This window comes from Nycticebus coucang, chromosome 2 (genome assembly GCF_027406575.1).
Source record: "Nycticebus coucang isolate mNycCou1 chromosome 2, mNycCou1.pri, whole genome shotgun sequence".
NCBI classification, from domain to species: domain Eukaryota; kingdom Metazoa; phylum Chordata; class Mammalia; order Primates; family Lorisidae; genus Nycticebus; species Nycticebus coucang.
This window is the reverse complement of record NC_069781.1, coordinates 100205875-100226281: the sequence shown is the minus strand read 5'-3', so window position 1 is coordinate 100226281 and position 20407 is coordinate 100205875. Positions and strand designations below refer to the sequence as shown.

General features: G+C 44.6%; 1 protein-coding gene across 2 annotated transcripts in view; it reads left to right on the top strand.

Moving 5' to 3' along the window:
• The window catches only part of AOPEP (aminopeptidase O (putative)), a 422485-nt gene that overhangs the window by 390615 nt on the left and 11463 nt on the right, over window positions 1-20407 (top strand). For both annotated transcript variants that reach the window (XM_053577274.1, XM_053577284.1), the window contains exon 14: window positions 4156-4272. In XM_053577274.1, the coding sequence (XP_053433249.1) occupies window positions 4156-4272 (117 nt within the window). The remainder of the gene's footprint in view (window positions 1-4155; window positions 4273-20407) is intronic.

Sequence of the window (20407 nt, the reverse complement as noted above, 5' to 3'; positions counted from 1 at the left end):
TGTTGGACTGTGGGTGTGAGGACTATTAGACCCCCAGAAATAAAAACAAGTTCTTTTTATGATGTTTAAAAGAGCTGCTTTCTTAAGGAGGTAATACTCACACATGTACTTTATTTTTCTTGATCACTCCGTAGTATGACTAAAGCCGTATCTGTCTCCTGCAGTATTGCTGTATTAAAATACAATTGGTTTAGAAGTCATGTGAAATTTAATTTGATTTCTACGTGGGTGGGAGTGGAATGATCCACACAACATTTCCCGTAACTTCCGTGCCAGCTGCCCAGGCTGGTCACGGCCCCAGCACTGCCTCTGAGCACATTTGCTAGTGTATGAGATCTTTCACTTACTTTACCAACATTTGGCTTATTGCATATTTCTTTTTCATTGTAGGGTGGCTTTACAGGGAGCAAGTGTTGATTATACAAAGAGAAATGCACTGTATTAAAGTAGCTACTTAACTCATTTTTGCTTCACTAGCCTTTAAGGTCTGATATCTCACTTATTAAAAAATGTTTACTTGTTTGTGAATAAAGGATGCTTTATTGTCTGCCCTCCCATACAGCATTTATTCACTGATCTTATTTTCTGTTTTTTCATTGTTTAGAAACTATTCCCCCCTCCCCCCATGAATTAGAGTTACAGCTAAAAGCCAGATAGCTACAGGTTGTTTACCGAGTGAGAGTCATTTCTGTAAGTCTGTTTTTAAGCGTCAGACCCATAGAAATCTCCTGGCATTATGGAAGAATGTTCACAGCGTGGTCGTGTTGGTCCTTGTTGTGCTCTGCCTGCCTCTGAACAAGCTGGCTCTTGCAGCAATCTGCTGCTGGTGCCTTGCTAAGGAGGAGCAGATACCTGGAGGGCGGTATACACCCTTGCTCTTTACCACTCTGTAATTAGAGTCAATTATGCTTACTAAAGAACCCTAATGTTTTGTCCACATGTGTACTCCCTTCCACTTCAGCTGACTTAACTCAGGGTCTTAGCTTTAAATATTTCTATTGTGTAAAATTTGGAGAGGACAAAATGTACAGAGATTCTTTCAGGTCTGTTTCTATGTGCAGATGTGTAACCTTTCTGCTTTGAAGAAAACTCTTGAGAGATCTGTGTATGAATACAGGTATTTTGATAGGTTCATGTATTAGTAGTAATTGTTCGATTTTTAAACTGGAGCTTAAACTGCATTTAAAATGGTTAAATTTTATTTGGTTAAATGCAGTTGGGATAAGTTGAGGACCATGCTAGTTGTCTCACTCGAGGGTTTTTTTCTTTTTCCTCTGTGGGTCTCTTTAGTTTAAACCAAGTCCCAAACAAGAGTTCTAACAATAGGCCTCTTTGTAAGTGCAGGCACATAATAGGGAGATGCTTTTCTTTCTACTTTCTTTCTCTACAATTCTGCAAATTGGCCGGGCTATTTCTTTCTGTATTTAGTTAGCAAACGAGGCCCCTATCCTGGGCGATGGATGTTCTGCCCTGGACCAGGCATTGTTAGTGCTGAGAAATCATTTCTTTGTTGGGCTGGACCCTTCCCCAGAAGCCTGCCTTACGGTGTCTGGAGGGGCCTCAGTCAACGTCAAGCTCCTGTTGCCCTCAAGAGTGGCTGCCTTTAGAAATGCTGCTCACCAGTTTTGAGAAGCAGGATGTGTTTGGGGGGATGCAAGGCAGGCTGGGCCACTCTGACCCAGTCTGGGCCCTTCCTTTACCTACATATTGCTGGGGGTTCTTGTCCCTGAAGCATGACACCTTCCCTTCCCCCAGCCCCTGCAGATGGAGGTGGGCTGCTTTGGCCAGGGCACCGTGGAGTGAGGACCCATTAGAGTACATTTTGGTAGTAGGAAAATAAAGGGAAGTGGGGGACTGGGGGAGGCCCATGATTGGGGAGAAAAGGAAGCCACCATGGATGGGGGGTTCGTTGCAGGAGGGTTATCTGGTGATTGGCCTTCAGGGAATGGGTAGGGTGCAGATAAGGCCAGGGCCTAAAGACTCAGCCTGTAGCAGAAAAGGGCCTCCTTTGGCACATGGAAGGAGGCTGCAGGGTGAGTTGGGTGGGGAGGAGGAGAGGAGGCGGGCCAAGGGAGCTGCTCCAGCCAGGACAGGAGGAGCCAGCAAGAAAGACTAGTCTGGTGTTGTGGCAGGAGGCAGAGCCAGGAGGATCGCTTAAGTCCAGATCTGGAGTTTCGGGTTGCTGTGAGCTAAGCCAACGCCATGGCACTCTACCCAGGGCAACAGAGTCAAGGCAAAGAACCAGGTTTCCACTGCACACCTGGTCCAAGAGTGCCTTGAAAGGTGCTTCTGGGGTGAACAGGTGAGGAGGCACCCCAAAGGCTCAGGGTCCTGGGTTTGGCCTTTTCTATAAAACAGATATTTTTTTAATATCATAAAAGTAGGTTCGTGTGTCTAATAAAACTATAGAAAATGGTATATTGGTGGTCTTTGTTATTAGTAGCTATGTAGTAATTCAGTGTCTTTAAACATCTTAAGAGCACTGACTTCTCAATGAAAAGAAATTAAGGGTTAGCAGTTCCTTGAGTCCTTGCGTAGAACTTCACAGGTCAGTGCTAATTGTAATGGCATTTCACTGAAGGCAGCTTGTTTTTCCTGTCTGCTTGAGGAACTGTCCCTAGGATGACTTTGAGATGGAGTGATGTTATAAAACAAACAGATCCGAGAACCAATGGGCATCTGTCTGTCTACCACTTGTCTCTGTAGGAAAGTGGGGTTTATTGGAACTTAGAAGGGGAGACGAAGAAATGTAAGAAATGCATCCTCTGTGGAATTACATGGAGGACGTTGCCGTGTAGTCTAGCAATCTCTCTGCATGCACATTTTGATAAAATGTGTGTGTGTGAATGAGTTGGGGGAGGAGCCAGGCAAAGCACACACTTGGGGGTAGAAAGATGGAAGAGGAGGAGGGACAGAAGACAATAATTTTTAAAAATTTATTTTAGAATTAATGGAAAGTGGCAATTGAAATCCAGGTGTTCTTATGAATATTCTGTAGAATCTGCTGTTGGCTTCCAGACCTGTAAATTTGGGTTAGTTGATAGGAATTACCTGGGCATACACAGGGATAGAAAAGCAGCTATGTGTGGAGAATGGTGGAATTCATAGTAATATCTTAAAACCTTGACTTTTAGAATAAAATACTTCTCAGTTTCTATAAAGTATATCTCAGATTGACTTCTCCAGTGGGCTGCTCGGTGGGGCAGTGCCGCCAGCCTGGGCACTGTGGCGCCTGGTGAGTAAGACAGATGAAGTTGTGCTCTTCTGTTATTAGATCTCACAAATACTGTTTTTTATTTTTGTAGCACAGGAAGACTAAACTTTTCTCTCTGTCCTTAACTGTCAGTACCACTTTTGACCTTTCCTATCTGAAAACTCAGGAATATAGGAGACTTTGTGTTTGTGTATCATCTGTGTACATAGCTACGCATAGAATCATTCGTATACCCTTTTCAGATTTTTTTGTGGAGTGTAAACTTATTTTTTAATGGAGAAAATACATATTCTTTATTTTTCAGTGTGTAGCAGGTATATTGCAGGGTTTATTTGGTAAAGAAAGAAATCTGAAAGCTGATTCTTCTGTTACATTTCCATATGTTCACCTAAAATTAGATGGTGGCTTGAACCTTGACTACTTCATTTATTTATTTATTTGAAATAAGAGTCTTAACTTTGTTGCCCCAGGCTGGAGTGCTGTGGCATCAGCTTGCAGAAAGCTCAAACTCGTGAATTCAAGCAATCCTTCCTCAGCCTCCCAGAGTGCTGGGATTGCAGACATGAGCCAATGCGCCTCACTGGCCTCTTGAATCTTTGTCTAGGCTAAATTATGTTTTTTTGGCATGTGCATGTTATAAAGGATGGGATCTACTCAAGTACAGTAATGTTAAGATGAGCACAGTTTTGATCTGCTCTAAATGTAGAACTGGAATGAAAAGTCACAGAAAATGGGGCTTTATCAGGCTGCAGAATGCAGTATCTTTGGGGATATAGACAATGTAAACTCTGAGGTTTTACAGAAGTCAACTCAGCAGTCCTCTCATGTTTTAGACATAGGCCCAGGTTACCCTAGATTTACTCTCTTTGGTCTAAATGTTTGTGTTTAGTTTCTGAACAGCTGAATGGGATTTTCACAGGCTGTTTGATTTTTGCCCTCAGCTTCTTCCAGACCAGCTGGTCTTGCTTCTGGAGATTCTCTTAGAGCAGAAGACCTTGAGCTCCCGAACTCTGCAAAGCCTCCAGAGGACATACCACCTCCACGATCAGGATGCCGAGGTAAATAGGAACACCTTCAGAGTTTAAACAGCAGATCCCCACTGTTGTTGGTGAAGAGTGATGATCCCATCATAGTCCCAAACTACTACTAAAACTGTTTCTGTTAACATAATCCCACGTTTGCTTTGTGAGCAAAGAAAAGATGCTTTGGAGAGCACGTACGCTGCCCCCCTCAGTGTGCTTATTCCAGCAGGAGCCTTCTGGCCTTGCTTGCGCTTCTAACCAGAGTATTTTGAAATCCTAACTTTCCCCCTCTTAGGACAGAAATAAGCCTCATAAAGGAAGGAGCAGGTGGGGTGGAGCGTTTTTTTGAGCTGTAAACTTGGGCGGGACATCCTGCACACTGACGGGGGCATTTTCCTATTGCACGGTAGAAACTTGGCTCAGATGTGTCAGAGGTGCTTGGTTGCCTTCAGTTATGACAGGAAAGGTGCCATGTGTAAAGGAAATGAAAACCTAATTCCAGAAGCCAGGGTTTGGAAAGTAAAATTGGATGCTTGTGGGAAAGCAAGATGCTGCCATCCTTAACATCGTTTACCTTATGGTGAGGAATGCCATGTGACTAGTAAAAGAAATTCCAGGGTATTTTTTAAATATAAGTTAATAAATATTTAATGTCTATTCAGTCATCTTAAAAAAAAACTCAAAGAGAAATCTTTTATAAAATTTCTAAAATGCAGAAAACATGAGTTAAGTTTGGTTCATATATATAGTTGAAAATAACTCTGAACATTTTAAAACTGTACAGTCTAGTACAGCCGCCATTAGCCACATGTTACCGTTGAGCACTTGAAATGTAGCTATTTTGAATGGAGATGTATTGGTATAAGTATAAAGATAACAGATACTAAAGACATCAAATAAAAAACAAAATGCAATAATTTCTCCCTATTGATGAGTGTCGAAATGATATTTGGGATATATTGGTTAAATGAATTTTATAATCATAAAGATGGCTGGGCAGGGTAGCTTGTGTCTATAAATCTAGCATTCTGGGAGGCCAAGTGGGAAGATCGCTTGAGGATAGGGGTTGAACAAGAATGAGACCCATCTCTACAAAAATGAGAAAAATTAGCCAGGCATAGTGGTGTACACCTGTGTTTCCAGGCTGAGGCAGGAGAATTGCCTGAACCCAGGAGCTTGAGATTGCAGTGAACCATGATGATGCCATTACACTCTAGTCTGAGAGATAGAGCAAAAAAAGCCCTGTTTCAAAAAGAAAGAGAAAAGGAATAAATTGATAAAAAGCCAATTTCTTATTAACTGAAAGGTAAAATGGACATTTTTATGCATTTTAAAGTTTCATAAACCGAAGAGTAATTGAAAAACTCCAAGAAAACACAGCTTTTTACCACCTGAGCACAGATTAAATGTGCAACTGTTGCTGTTTATTTCAACTCATATATTTGTTTATAGCAGTTTCTAAATGCCAGACTGTTATTTTTCATTAGTGTTTAAAAGACATTCCTATTTGTAGGCTATGTTTATTGGTGCTGAATACCGCTGAAATGCCAGGACCCTGTGATGGGCATTGACAGACCAGGGTGGGAGGATCAGAGCAGGCTCCAGGCACCTGTCACTTGATGTCCGGAAGCCCTGAGATGGGGGAGAGTTCCCCCCCATCCTTTTGGTATAAAACACATCCTGTTCTTAAATTATAGCTTAACTTTGTTGTTATATAACCTCTTAAGCCTTTGGGAAGTATAACTGGTTTTATTTGGTTGCTTGTTTTACTTCTCCCATGCTGTTTCATGATGCCCAGACAGGGCAGTCTCTTCAGCGTGGATCCCTGGTACTGAGAGACTGGGGTCTGAGGACATATTTGCTCATTTTATATGACTGATAAGGGTCAGTATTCATGGCATTCACAAACACTGTGCTAGGCACTGAGTACGCAGCAGTGGAAACAACAGGCAAAGAACCTTACATCTTGTGAAAAGACAGCTCACATGTAAATGTACAAGACAACTTCAGGTAAGAACTCTCTCTGAAGGGGATCTGCAGGGTAGACTTGGGCTGAGTTTATTTAGGTAGAATATTCAGGAAAGGCTGCTCAGAGAAAGTGACATAAAAACATGGAGGTATCCACAGGAAGCTCAGGACCAAGGGAGTTTCTAGACAGAGATGACAGCCAGGACAGAGGAGTGAGCTTGGCGTGTACTAGGAAGGGAATCAATAGACTTTCTCTGTGAAGGACCAGATAGTTAATACATCACACAGTCTCTGTTGCAACTATTAAAGTTTGTTGTTGTAGGGCAAAAGGTACCTTAGACAATATGTGAACAGATGGACATGGCTGTGTGCCAGTAAAACTTTTTATAGACCCTGAAACTTGAATTTCATATAATTAACACATCTCAAGATAGTCGTCTTTTTTCCCCCTGTTACTCTTTGGCCTGCCCACTGGGGTCTGCTGGCTCCCCTATGGCCTGCAGGGTTGAAGTCAGATCTGGAGCCAGATCAGGAGGCAGGTGGGATGGGGTGGGGGACTCTGGGACCTTAAGACTACGGTGTGCGTCTCAGGAAGTGCCTCCATTCCAAACCCTCAAGGTCGTGGCCTGTGGCTGTTCACACTGACAGCTTGTCTCACTGTGAAGTTTCCTTGAAATGTCACTCAGAACCTGAAAAGCAACAGGACTTCGGCCAATCGGTGTTTTCTGGAAACTTAAGTGTGATTTATAATGACACTGATTAACTGGAATTTAATTGAATAATCATCTACCCTTATTTCAAGTGACAGAACATTTCATGGGAAAAAGAATTGTTGCTTGATAGGAAAAGTCTCAAACATCCTGACTTTTTTCTGTGTACTTCTTCTTAGGAAATAAGGATAGTTAGTCCCTTTCAGATGTTATCAGGGCTCTTCAAGATGGGATAAACAGCAGTCGTTTAAACGGTGGCGAGAGATGCTGGAATGAGGCAGGCTGTGCACTTAGCATCTCTGTGGAAATGGCTCTAGAGGGGGTTCCTGGCAGGGAGAGTGAGTTATGGCTCTGATGCTCTTTGCTTGGGACACTGCCCTAGGACCTTGGGACCACAGCTTTGAATTAGGTGTGTGGTGCAGAAAAACAGGAGCCTGGGATGCTGGAGTCTCTAGTACAAGAGCAGGGATGCGCCACAACCGGGGGGCGGGGGGAGGGGGTTCTTTTACCTAATGTGTCTGGGCCGTGCCCTTGTATTTCAAAATCTGCAGAAAGACTCCCCTGGCCTGCTGGTAATTGGCCTTTTCCCTGACAGCATGTACTGAAGACACCCTTGCAGAACTTGAGCCTGCTGCTGTCTTCTCAGATGCGCAGAGCATTGTGGTCCTGGGCTGCTTATGCCCCTCATTGTGGAGTGTACTGCACGAGTCTTCTGTTAGCTGAGTGGTATGTCCTTGATGTAGCATATTCCTGAAGTAGGTGGCCTGTCAAGAGTCCGGACGGTATGAGAAACCTGTCCGATGACTCAAGGGAACCCCGGCTCTCCATTGCACTGGTTGCTTTAGCTTCTGGGCCATTGCTCCTGTTTGTCCCTTCCCTCCCTCCTTTCTTCTCTGTATGAGTGGGCTGGCGCAGTCCCACCCAGGCGTGGAAGGAAGGAGGGAGTTTATTTCTGACTATCCTCCTGTGTATGTCAGTTGTTGTATTGCTTCTGTGTTCCATTTTCGCTCACAGAAGGTCTGATCTATGGGTCAGCATCTCTGAACGAGGATGGGAGTGTAAGGGTGCTGCTCACTGGGCCATGCCCAGTTTGCATAGCAGAGATTTGCGGGGACCTGCCTTCTGAGTATGGTTCCAGGTTACAGTGTGCGCTGCGCACCTAACACCCCATCTCGCAAGTGTCTGCATCACATGGTATGAATACGCAGGTCTGCTCTGGGGATAGGTGGTGCCACGTGTTCAGAATTTTAAAGAAAAAGTGTGTAAGAACTAATGAAGTTAGAAGGTGGGTGAAGCAGTTCATACCGTCCTAGGCCACCTCACGCTTAAAAAAAAGACACCCTGTGCAGGGTGGGGCGCAGGAAAGCCACCTTACATTCCTAGGTCTGGAAGGTGAAGCTCACTGCAAGAGTCAGGCATCATGCCAGGCTGCTTCAACTAGGGAGGAAAATGAGCTGAAGGGAAATGGAGTCCATAGAATCACATTGTTTACAGTATATTGCTCAAATAAAAAGCCATAAAGGTTTAAAAATACATTTGACCACTAATTGTGTGAACGAAAGATGCTTTCTAACATAGATCCTTTTTTAAATAATTCCTTGCCTGCCTTAGCAGGTCTCTTACCTCTCCCTGGTAGTGAGGTGACGGTCACTGGGACCTGGCTCTGTGAACTTTTCCCAGAACCCCACAACTGCCCTTCAGGCAACTTTATTTCTACAGACCACACTGAGAGAGCACTTTGCGATCAGAGCGCACCTTGGGCGGCAGAGCCTCCAGCATCATTCAAGTGTGTCTCGCAGGAAAGTGCCAGGCTGCAGCATGCTGTGTTCTTGTGTGTTGGTCGCTATGCTGAGAAAGACAGTTTTCTGGGAGGAGCCATTTGCAGCATCAGTCCGTCCCCTCACTGGTGGAAAGGAAGAGGCTTCCTAGATGGGTTGGAGCAGGAAAGCGCATTAGTGTCTTTGTCTTCCCCACAAGCAGCCTTCACATGCAGGGGAAGGGTGGTACCTGCTCATGTGAATGTGAGTGGCTCTGCCAGCTCCTGATAGCTTCTGAGCGCTCAGGTCAGCTGAGTACCTGGCACTGGACGAGGTGTGTTGATTGTAGCAGTGAGGTGGGTTCAAGTCCCAGGGCCCCAGCCGGCTGGTGGCCGCAGACAGGCTGCCCACCTTCTGCAGGTGGTGTTTTCCACACCCACAGAGCAGTGCCTCAGCTAGACTGGCGGCTAATCTGTGAGGACTGGCGGAGAGAAAAGAAATGTGCTTAGTTGCTGGATGTGTGTTCTGTGTAGTCCGTCCTTAGGGCTGCCCAGCTGTGTTGGGAGCCTCCTGGGTGTTTGGCCTCACAATTCTTGATCTGAGGTTTGGTGGTTGGAGGGAGTATGTGCACGTGTGTGTTTTGCCCAGGGCGAAGGCAGAATCCGGGTAAAAGTTGCTATAAATCAGGGTTTCTCAACTTTGACACTACTGACATTTTGGACTAAACACTTCTTTGTCGTGGAAGGCTGTTCTGTGAATTGTGGCATGTTCAGCCTCCCTGGCCTCCAACCATGAGATGCCAGAATAGCCCCTGCTCTCTCCCGTCGTGACACTCGGACGTATTTCTAGACACTGCCAAATGCATCCCCTGGAAGACAGAGTTGCTGGGTTAAGAGCCATTGTTCAAGGCAGCTGCTGATCCACAAGAGTCAGTTTTTAAAATCTTGTTTTGTAAAGTGCCTGTCCATTGGTCACGGCACAGAGTGGAGTAGCTAGAAAGGCAGTTAACTGCATTTAGAGGCCGTCCTGAGCCAGCTGTACTCTACAGAGACTCCAAAGGATGTAACCTTGGTAGGTTGAAATCTTTCATGTGGAAGAAAAAAGAAGGAATTGCAAACTATAGTAGGAGCAAGTGACTCTCAGGAAAACAGGTTAGTAAGTATGGACAAACCCGTTAGACCACTTACTTGTCTGCATTCTGGACTGAAAAGGACACTTTCAAGGTTGATTGCAAATGGAAAAACATCTAACCTAGCAGCACTGACTCTGGTTGAAGAGCCCTTGCTAACCATGTCAGATGGCCTTCCATGCCTGGGCTAGGTTTTACCAAGTAGGGAGGCATGTATTTTAATACATTGTTAATGAGAGAGCTTGCTGTCTGCTTGGAAAGAAAGCAGTTCGGCATTTTATTTGCAGGCCAATGGTAGACAGGTGTGACTCTGTCCGCACAGTGGTCTGATGGCTTTGATGCTCATTCCTAAATTTCATTTGGGCCAAACACATCCTATTAATTGAGCATTTAATGACTAACAGACCTCGAAGATCAGAGAAGAAAGGTTTGGCTGTGTTACACATGTAGATTGTAAAATCAAGCTGTCTTTGTGATTCTGCTCATTCCTTTTAACGCTAAAACTTTCCATTCAAGAGCACTTTCACCTTCTGCATTGGGGAAAATGCATTTTGGATGCAAAAAAGAGTCCTTTCCCTGTGTTGTCCTTTGTTACTTTTTGCACTATTCTGGCTACAAATACGACATTTCTGTTTTGTTTTCCTGCAGAATAGTTCAGAGGAGTGGTCAGATGTAATCTCTTTGGGCTCTGTTGCCATTTTGGGATGTGCAACAATTTATTAAAATGCAGTGTGCTGAATTTAGCTCTTCTTGTCCCCTTGATCAGAATCTAAATATCATAGAAAGGCAGAAACCCTGGCTTTGCTGACAGCAGGTCCTGTGATCATGGTGGTGTGTGAGGACAACACCAGCTATGCTTCCCTGACCACGGTGCTGTGCTGGGGTGTGGCAGCCCACGGTGTTGGCTCCAAGGCCTCTGAGTAAGGGAAGTGCCAGAGAGCTGGCTCCTTCTCATTGATGTCCAGAGGACCATGGTGGGGTCCCTACCCCTGCTGGCTGTGCTAGGTACAGACAGAGCCAGGGCATCATCCAAGCCAGCTGGCTCACTAGGTCTGCGCCCAGTGTTGTCAGGGTGCACCATCATGGAATGAAGCCCCACAAGGCAGGTTTTCAGGTTGAAAACACTAAAAAGGAGAACATTGTGGAGGGTCAGAAAAGCAGGTGGCAATTAGTGAAGTGGTTTTCTAGGGTAAAACATAAGGGGCCAGATTTCCAGGAGAGCTTCCAGCAGAGCAAGTTGACACTTGCCTCTTCCCTCTGACAGCTCCTATGTACTCAGCATTAGGCCCTTTCACAGTGTCTGCATAGGTTCAGGGATCTGGCTTATTAGCCCCTTGATGTGGTCGAGCTCAGGTTGCAAATCAAGAGGCCAAATGCTGATGAATCTGAACTTCAGAATGTGGCCTATAAATATCAGGTTTTTAAAATCCAAGACAGAGCTTGTGAAGGTTATAATTGTTCCTTTAACACAGCATTATAATTCCTTTTCTAGAGTTTTAAAATCTAAGTGGATATAGATTGAAAAATAGGATTGGGGTAATTGTCTTTAGTTGCTTTAAACACTTCTGTTAGGGGCAACTTCTGTGGTTCACTGGGTAGGACGCCAGCCCCATATACCAAGGGTGGCAGGTTCAAACCTGGCCGTGGCCAAATTGCAGCAAAAAATAGCCAGGCATTGTGGTGGGTGCCTGTAGTCCCAGCTACTCGGCAGGCTGAGGCAAGAGAATTGCCTAAGCCCAGGAGTTGGAGGTTGCTGTGAGCTGTAATGCCATGGCACTCTACCAAGGGCGATAAAGTGAGACTTTTTTTTTTTTTTTTTAAGAGACAGAATTAAACATTTTTTTTGAACAGCAGTTCTCAACCTGTGGGTTGCCACCCCTTTGTAGCAATGAAAATACATCGCGGTATTAGGAAGGTTGAGAACCACTGTTTTAGAAGAATCTTGTGCCTTTTACGATACCAAAAGAAGAGAGTTCTTAGGGAACTCTTGGTTATACGTATTTGTGTATTTGTGGACTTTTGGCTTTTGGGGGAGTGGGGGTTGTGTGTGTGTTTTCTTTTCTTTTTCTCTCTCACTCTTTTTCTTTCTTTTTCTTTCTCACTCTCTCTCTTTCTCTTTCCCTCCCTCCCTTCCTCCCTCCCTTGAGCTCATGCGCTCTCTCTCTCTCTCTCTCTCTCTCACCAGTCTTACTCTGTCTCCCAGCAACCTCCAGCTCTTGGGCTTAGGCGATTTTCTTGCCTCAGCCTCCTGAGTTGCTGGGACTACAGGCACTTTGCTACAACACTTGGCTATCTTTTTGTTGTTGCAGTTTGGCCGGGGCTGGTTCAAACCCACCACCCTTGGTAATATGAGACTGGCGCCCTACTCACTGAGCCACAGATGCCACCTCATTTTATGGGTTTTTTTTTTTTTTTTTTAGACAGAGTCTCACTCAGATTCCTGGGTTCAAGCAATTAACCCTGTCTTATCCTCCCAAGTACTTGGGACTACAGGTGCCCGCCACAAGGCCTGGCTAGTTTTTTAGAGACAGTCTTACTCTTGGTCAGGCTGGTCTCAAATTCCTAAATTCAAATGATCCTCTCTCCTCAACCTCCCAGAGTACTAGGATTATAGGCATGAGCCCCAGCACCCAGCCTTAGAATTTAAGTGTTTAAAAAATGAACAGTTAATAGTTGGTCGTTAGGTACAGGTTCAGCCAGACTTTATTGGAAAACTTCCTGGGAGCTCATTGTTCTTGACTTTTGCTGCTTCCTCTGTCCTTAGCAGCTGGTCTGATTTTATAGACATCTGAAGATGTGAGGACATTGTCTACTCTTGTGTATTGATAATCCTCCCAGCCTGTTTAGATTCTCTCAGAAAGATTGGAAATTTATACATTTTCTGAGCTGTAAATAGCACTGACCTGATGGTCTCCTTCCAGTACAGTCCAGAAACCGTGTGTCCCCACTTCTCTTGAGTGAAATCATTGCTTTGGGTTTTATTGGTCTTCAGGGTTCTCTATAGCTCAGTCAGGAGTTTACGTATTTTTTGTATTAGATTTCTGTTCTGAAATCCACACCAAAAAAACCACAGTTGTCTTTGAACACTGCCATTTTCTGTCCCAACTGTAAAATGAATCATTTATACATGTATAAATGTATAAATGAATCATTTATACATTTCTTACATCTTAATTGCCAAAATGCTCACTGTCTTTCCAGGTGGCTTTTCTTCCCTCGGGTCCCTTTCCTGTGCACTTTCTGTGCTGTGCAGTACAGTCCTGTGGCCCACAAGGATGTGAGAGTTAGGTCTGTCTGGCTGTGAGCTGTGGGCACACACAGAGTACAGACCGGGTGTGAGCTCCCCCTCTTGTGTGCAGGCAGCTCCCGCAGGGTCAGCTTGCTGGAGCGCGTTCCCAGGCTTGCTGTGCGTGCAGAGGGTGGTACTTTATGTGGATGGCAGGGTATGAAATTTTAAAATATAAACACAGAAGAGATAACTTAAATTTCATGGGGTAGCACTAAAAATGATTCTCAGTCTGCAAGTAACTTTATTGCAACCTTGAACCACGTGGAACCATGTTCCGTAAACCAACTGGTCTGGCCCCTCCATGGGTAGAAACCGATGCCCATGCTGAGCCACAGGAAGTTCCCAGGTATTGGGGAAACTAGCCAGAAACAGCAGCCCAAAGCTAGGCCTATCCCGATAGCCTTGGCTCTCAAGAGGCCAGGTAGCTGTTCTCAAGAGCGGACTGTGGAATGTTACCCTTTGCTGAAATAGCCTTCTTCAGCTGGGCTCTTGGCATGGGAGTTTTTTGTTGGGCAGAGGGAGATTTTTAATAACTTTTTAAAGTTATGACTCATATACCATACAGTTCACCATGTAAAGTGTACATTGGCTTTTAGTATATTCAGAGTTAAGCAGCCATCGCTAGTTAAGTATAAAACATTTTTGTCACCCCCAAAAGAAACCCAGTACTCTTATATCCTTTAGAGCTGTCATCCCACCTCCCCTGTCCTAAACACCCACTAAATCTTCTGTCTCCTTAGATGTGGCTTACTCTAGACTTTCACATGAATGGAACCATATAAATGATATGGTCGTTGTGGCTTCTTTTAGCATGCTGTTTGAAGGGGTTGTTTGTAGCACATATCAGTACATTGCATTTTATTGTCAAATGGATGGACCACATTTATTTATCCACTCATAATTTGATGGACATTTAGATCATTTCCTCTTTTTAACTATTAATGCTGCTATGAACATTTGTGTACAAAATTTGCGTGGACATAGGTTTTCACTTTCTTAGGTATACACCTAGGAAGGAGTAGAATTGCCAAGTCATAATATAACTCTGTTTAACCTTTTGAAAAATTGCCAGACTGTTTTCCACAGTGGCTGCATTATTTTACATTCTGTCCAGTAGTACAATAGGGTTCCCAGTTTTCTGCATCCCTACGAATATTTGTTATTGTCTGTCCTTATTTTAGCCATGCTTTTGGGTATGTAATGGGATCTCATTGTGGTTTTTATTTGCCTTTCCCTACTGACTAATGACGTCAAGCATCTTTTCATGTACTTACCATTTGGAGAAATTACTGCTTTGGAGAAATACTGAGTCATAGCTTTTGCTCATCTTTAAATTGGTTATTTTATTTATTGTTTTTTTGAGATAGTCTCCGTCTGTCACATGGAATAGAGTGCCGTGGCCTCAGCCTAGCTCACAGCAACCGCAAACTCTTGGGTTCCAGCAATCCACCTGCGTTCACCTCCCAAGTACCTGGAAGCACAGGTGTGTACCATCACGTCCAGCTAATTTTTCTTTTTCTTTTTCTTTTTTTTTTTGAGACAGTCTCGGTATGTTGCCCTTGGTAGAGTGCTGTGGTGACACAGCTCACAGCAACCTCAAACTCTTGGGCTTAAGCGATTGTCTTGCCTCAGCCTCCCAAGTAGCTGAGACTACAGGCACCACCACAAAGCCCGGCTATTTTTTCTTGTACTTGTCGTTGTTTAGCAGGCGCTGGCCAGGTTCAAACCTGCCAGTCCCAGTATATGTGGCTGGCCCCCTAGCCACTGAGCTACAGGCACCATGCCTAATTTTTCTATTTTTTAGTAGAGACAGGGTCTCACTCTTGCTTAGGTGGGTCTTGAATTCCTCACCTCAAGCAATCTTCCTGCCTTGGCCTCCCAGAGTGCCAGAATTGCAGGCATAAGCCACCATGCCTGGCCAGGAGCCACTAAGCCCATAGCAAAACTCCTTCAAGACAGAGCCCAAGCAAAAAAAAAAAAAAAAACCTTTTCACAAATGTAATGAGGCCATTCCAGAGTCAACATTAACCTCTGGGGAAAGCAAGAGCAAGGGGTGGGTATCCCTTCTGAGCTTATCAGAAGAGGTAACCATGTGTCACATGTTAATAAAATGAAGAAGGAAGGTGGAATGTTATTTCCTAATTTCAGAATTACAAATTGGGAGATGTCTGGCTGTGAGCAGTTTTGGTATGGAAGGAAGGCAAACTCTGCCATGTTTCAAAGTGGACCCCAAATGGGCTACCAAGTTTACTTTTTGGAGCCAGTTGTCTTTAATAGCATCAGTGTCATTACATAAAACAACCTGTCCATAGGAAAAGGAAGGAAGAAAGAGTAGAATTTGAGAGCAAACATGTGACTGAGGCTGCCTTTTTTGTCATATTTGGCATTTGACACTTGTGGTTACTGAGTCTCTGTGTGTTGGCCCCAGGAGCACTGGAGATGAGTTCTGTTTTGCACCATTGTGTAGTTCCAGTTCTAAAAAATAAATTCCCTTTAGCTTAAATATTAGATTGCAGCCCTTGGGGAGTAAGGAGGTTAGTAAAGGTAAGGAGAAATGATAAAATCAAGCACAGACGTCGGTTGACAGTGTAGGCATGAGACTGAGCAGGTAGCCAGACCCCATCAGCTCAGATTCCCCCTCCAGCAGCCCTGGGCTGGACCTCAGAGGCCCCCTCACCAGCAGTGAGCCTACATTAGAGCCAAGTAAATCTAATTTAAGGACACAAACTGAAAAAGCATTTTTGTTTATTGCAATGTAGACTTACTAACTTAGAAAAGGCATGAGCCTGGGTCCTCTGTTTATAGATACAAAATGGAACTGTAAATGAGGCTTAATGGGCTTCCCAGATTATATTCCCTGGACAGATCCCCCCAAAAGTAAATTTAAATATCAAAAGGACTGAAAAGAAAGGGGCATGCTTCCTGTCATAAATGGGATAGGTGACATTCTTCAAAGCATTGTACAGCCTGCAACTGCCCATTATAATTTCAGAGTAGCTATAAACAGCATTCCAAGTTTTCAACAGTGGTATGTTCACTCACAAGCATTTATCAAGCACATACTATGTGCTGGAGATTGCCTCAAGGCCAAGGTCCCTGCTCCCCTCAGGCTTGCATGTTAGTATAGATAAATACCTCATATTAGTAGGAGTCACAGTGGTTTCAGAAAGCATTGTGAACAGGAAAAGCCCCACTCTGTGAGAGCGGCCAAGGCGGCCCCAGTGGGGGTTGAATGGGGCTGTGCATGCAGCAAGTCACTCAGGTCCATGTGGGTATGTGGCGTGAGGCGGGGCTGCCCAGAGCAGTGCTATGGAGCATCACAGCAGACGTCCTTGTCACTTCCGTCTGCTAGCCTGGCACAGACTTCTTGTTAAAAGGCTAAAAGCTACTGGGACACTTGAGACTTTCTGGAATCGTCTGAAGATTTGAAAGACTAATGAAGCTTAATAGAAGGGAATATACCCTGTAGTCACTTTCAAATGACAGCATGTAGCCTATACTAGGCTAGTAAAATGCAACAGTGGCAATTGGAAGAAAGAAAAAAAGCACAAAATGATATATAGGTTGAGTCTCCCTTATCCAAAATACTTGAAACAAGAAATGTTTCAGATGTCAGATTTTTTTCAGATGCTAGAATATACTTAGGGGTTGAGCATCTCACATCCAAAAATCCAAAATCTGAAGTGCTCTAGTAAGCATTTCCTTTTAGCGTCACATCAGCGCTCAAAAAGTTTTGAATTTTGGAGCATTTAGAATTTTAGATTTTTGGATGTTGGGTGCTCAACATATGTTTGTGTTGCTAATATTGTAAAGATCAAGAGTGAATTTGGTGTGAATGGTTTGAAATTCATGTGTGTTGGGTTTTCTATTAGTGTAAAGTTATGTTCATGGTTTTTAAATGCTTAAAAAGGAACCAGCTAGGCACAGTGGCTCACACTTGTAATTCCAGCATTATAAAAAGCTGAGGCAGGAGGATCACTTGAGGCCAGGAGTTTGAGACCATTCTGAGTGACATAGTAAGACTTTGTCTGTCCCTCTCTCTCATTCATACATATATGTATATATGTGTGTGTGTGTGTGTATGTATGTATGTATCAGGGCATGGTGGCACATTGTAGAAATCTCAGCTACTGGGAGGCTAAGGCAGGATGATCTCTTAAGCCCTTAAGCCTCTGAACTCCTGGGCTCAGGTATGCTGAGCTGTGATTATACTGCTGCACTCTAGCCTGGGCAGCAGAGTTAGACCCCCATCTCAAGAAGTGGGGCAGCAGCTACCAAAAGGAGCCTCATGGGCTTTTGGTGCAGTCCCCAACCCCTTGGCTGTGGATGGTACTAGTCTGTGGCATGTTAGGAACTGGGCCACACGAGAGGAGGTGAGCAAACAAAACTTCATCTGTATGTGCAGTCACTCCTCATCTCTCGCATCACTGCCGGAGCTCCGCCTGTCTGACACGTGGTGGCATTAGCTGCTCACAGGAGTGTGAACTCTACCGTAAACTCTGCGTGTGAGGGATCTGGGGTGCCCGCTCCTGGGGAAAATTGTCTTTCATGAAGCTGATCCCTGGTATCATAAAGGTTGGGGACTACTGTTTTAGGGTATAGCAGGTGAGTGCGCAACAAACTAAATCCTGGCTCCAGGACTACAGTGGAAGAAACAGCAAGACCGTTTTTCTTGACTGTGTAATGTACTTTGTTGGTGTGTAACAGAGCCACATTGTGGGTATTGGCTGAGATTTTACCATAGACCTGGCCTAGTCTGCCTCAGGCCTGCAGCAGTGCTTGCTCAGCCTCCTGTGATTTTTTTTTTTTTTTTTTTTTTTTTTTTTTAGGCACAATAACTTTCCTGTAAGACACTGGCTTTCAGATTCTACCTTCAGGGAACCCAAGGCCCACAAATTAATTTAAAGGTGTTTTGAAGAACCTTCATAGTCTTTTTACTATATTCCGGATAACATTTTTATTAAAAGTAAAAAGAATTAGCCTTCATTTTGGAAATAGCTTTAGAAAATCAGCCTAGAAAATAATAAGCAAGGTGTAGAGGAATATTTCCATATAAGAATTTTTATTTCTTTGCGGGGCGTGCTGGTATGCACCTGTAGTCCTAGCTACTCGGGAGGCTAACGTGGGAGGGTCGCTTGAGCCCAAGATTTTGAGGCTACACTGAGCTGAGATTGCAGCATTGCTCTCCCGCAAGGGTAGCGACAGAGGAAAATCCTGTCTCAAAACCCCAAAATTCTTTGAAGTAGCTTCATAGAAACACTTAACATCAAAATTTTAAAATAATCGCTTTAAAAGGGCATCGAGAATGCCGACCAAGATGCTCATGCATGGAATCTGGGGGTGTGGCAAGCTCTGGTCCCATCCCGTGTGGGCTCAGAGAGGGCAGCATCTTGTCTGTTAGCAAAGAGCATGACACACAGGCTGGTTTGGTGATCCCAGTCCTTTTCCTGAAGTCTGCATTTTCTCAGTGCTGGCCACACACCTGGCTGCATCCTGCATGTGAGAACCTCCACTGTGCCAGGCCTGTAGGCCAGAGAGATATGGTATCCCCTTTTAATAAGTCTCAGTTTTAAAATTAATGCCACAGCAGGTTTCTTGGCGCAGAAGGAGTTTGACCCATAGAGGGAAGAACAGGGACTGGGATTACGGCTGAGCTTCAGGAACACTCTAGATTTCCTAGTGGGTCCATGCAGAAAAAGTGTTGTTTCAGGCTGCTTTGGCCATAGAGTGATAAATGGGCGAAAAAGCTAAATGCTTAAAATTTGGCTCTTGACAGAAATAATTTGCCAGCCCTCATTCTAGAGTTGATTAGGAAACTGGATGTGCACACATTAAAATGTCTTAGATTGGGAAGAGATTAGTGTGGGCATTAGGGTTGTCCTTCAGCAGCTTTTCTTCCCTATTTCCAAGAGACAACAATTAGTGAGGGGGAGACCCTCCCCCTCCAGCATACTCTAATTAAGGTTATGGTCATGTCATATAGAAATGCCCACTGGGTCATGGAACCTGTGTCCTGAATCTGAATGGTTTGGGAGCATAAAGGAACCCACTGAACAGGTGCCATTTTTCACGCACCACTGGAAATCTCAAGAACAGGCTTCATGCTGTACTGTGTTCCTGAGCTTTACGTAGTTCAGCTCAGTGCAGCTTTTTAGTAGTGGTAAATCCCCTGTGAAGACAGATGTGCCCTGCAGCTGGAGCCAATGCTGGGACAAGACTTAAGGGATCTGTCTTAGGAATAGTTTGTAAAATTCCCAAACCATAAGATAGTCCCATCCCTACTCCTCTCCTCCTGGGGCTCCCCTACTACTACTGGGGTCTCAGGCCTAGTCAGGTCTCTTCCACAGCCATGTGCTTCCCGAAACCCGACCTTCACTGGGATCAGCCTGCCCTGACCTTGGCCCTCCCTCCACACCCACCCTACTTCGTGGTGCAGTCACTGGCCAACCATCATCTAGGAGGCACTTTACTGTTACACTTTATCATGTGGTAACACACATTTCCTTGGAGGTCATATTCACAAGTTTTTGTAGAATCAATATATAAAACTTCTAAAGTAGAAAAGACAGCCAGAAACATACTGCTGCTTTGAAGACAACAAGCGCTTGGTATTGTTCTTCTAAAACTTTCTGCGGGTGACCAGTTTCAACCCTCCTAGCAGCATAGAGGGGTCAGAGCTCTTCCAACCCCCATCTTGGGGAGACAGAGCAGAGCCAGTGTGGTCGGAGCCTCGGTCCCAGCTCATGTGGCTCCCAGGTTTTCACACTGTGAGGCAGTCAAGCCACAGGAGGTTGTGAGATCAGTTTAGTGGGTCACACAGTTGACTGCCATGAATGTGTTTGAAATAAAAGAGCCACCAGCCTCAAAGCCAGATGCCTTTCGAATCCAGACTACATGTCTGCTCAGGTTTCCCAGGAGGCTCAGGCCTGTTACCACAAGCATACCCTCGCCACCTCCTGGAGTTGTTGCCTGGATTACTGGAGGATTTTAATTCTGTGTCATCAGAGATGGGTCTGACGTGAGTTGGCCTCTGCATATCTACTCTTTGTTCTTCCCGCCCCAAATTCTCAGACCCTCGCATCTGCTCCACCCTGAAGAAACAGCTCATGTTGAGCTCTCTGGGAAGAGTGTTAATGTCGGTCTTTTCATTACCCTGGGTTCGTGGAAGCCTGGAAAGTTCTTGACCTGTGCACTACAAGCAGCATTCACGTTTTTCTGTTTAGTGTCCCTTGAGTGGAAAACACTGAAAAGCAGATTATTGAAGTAATCTTTATTTGACTGCAGTATTTAAGGGCGCAAACCCGCATGCCGTGCCGCA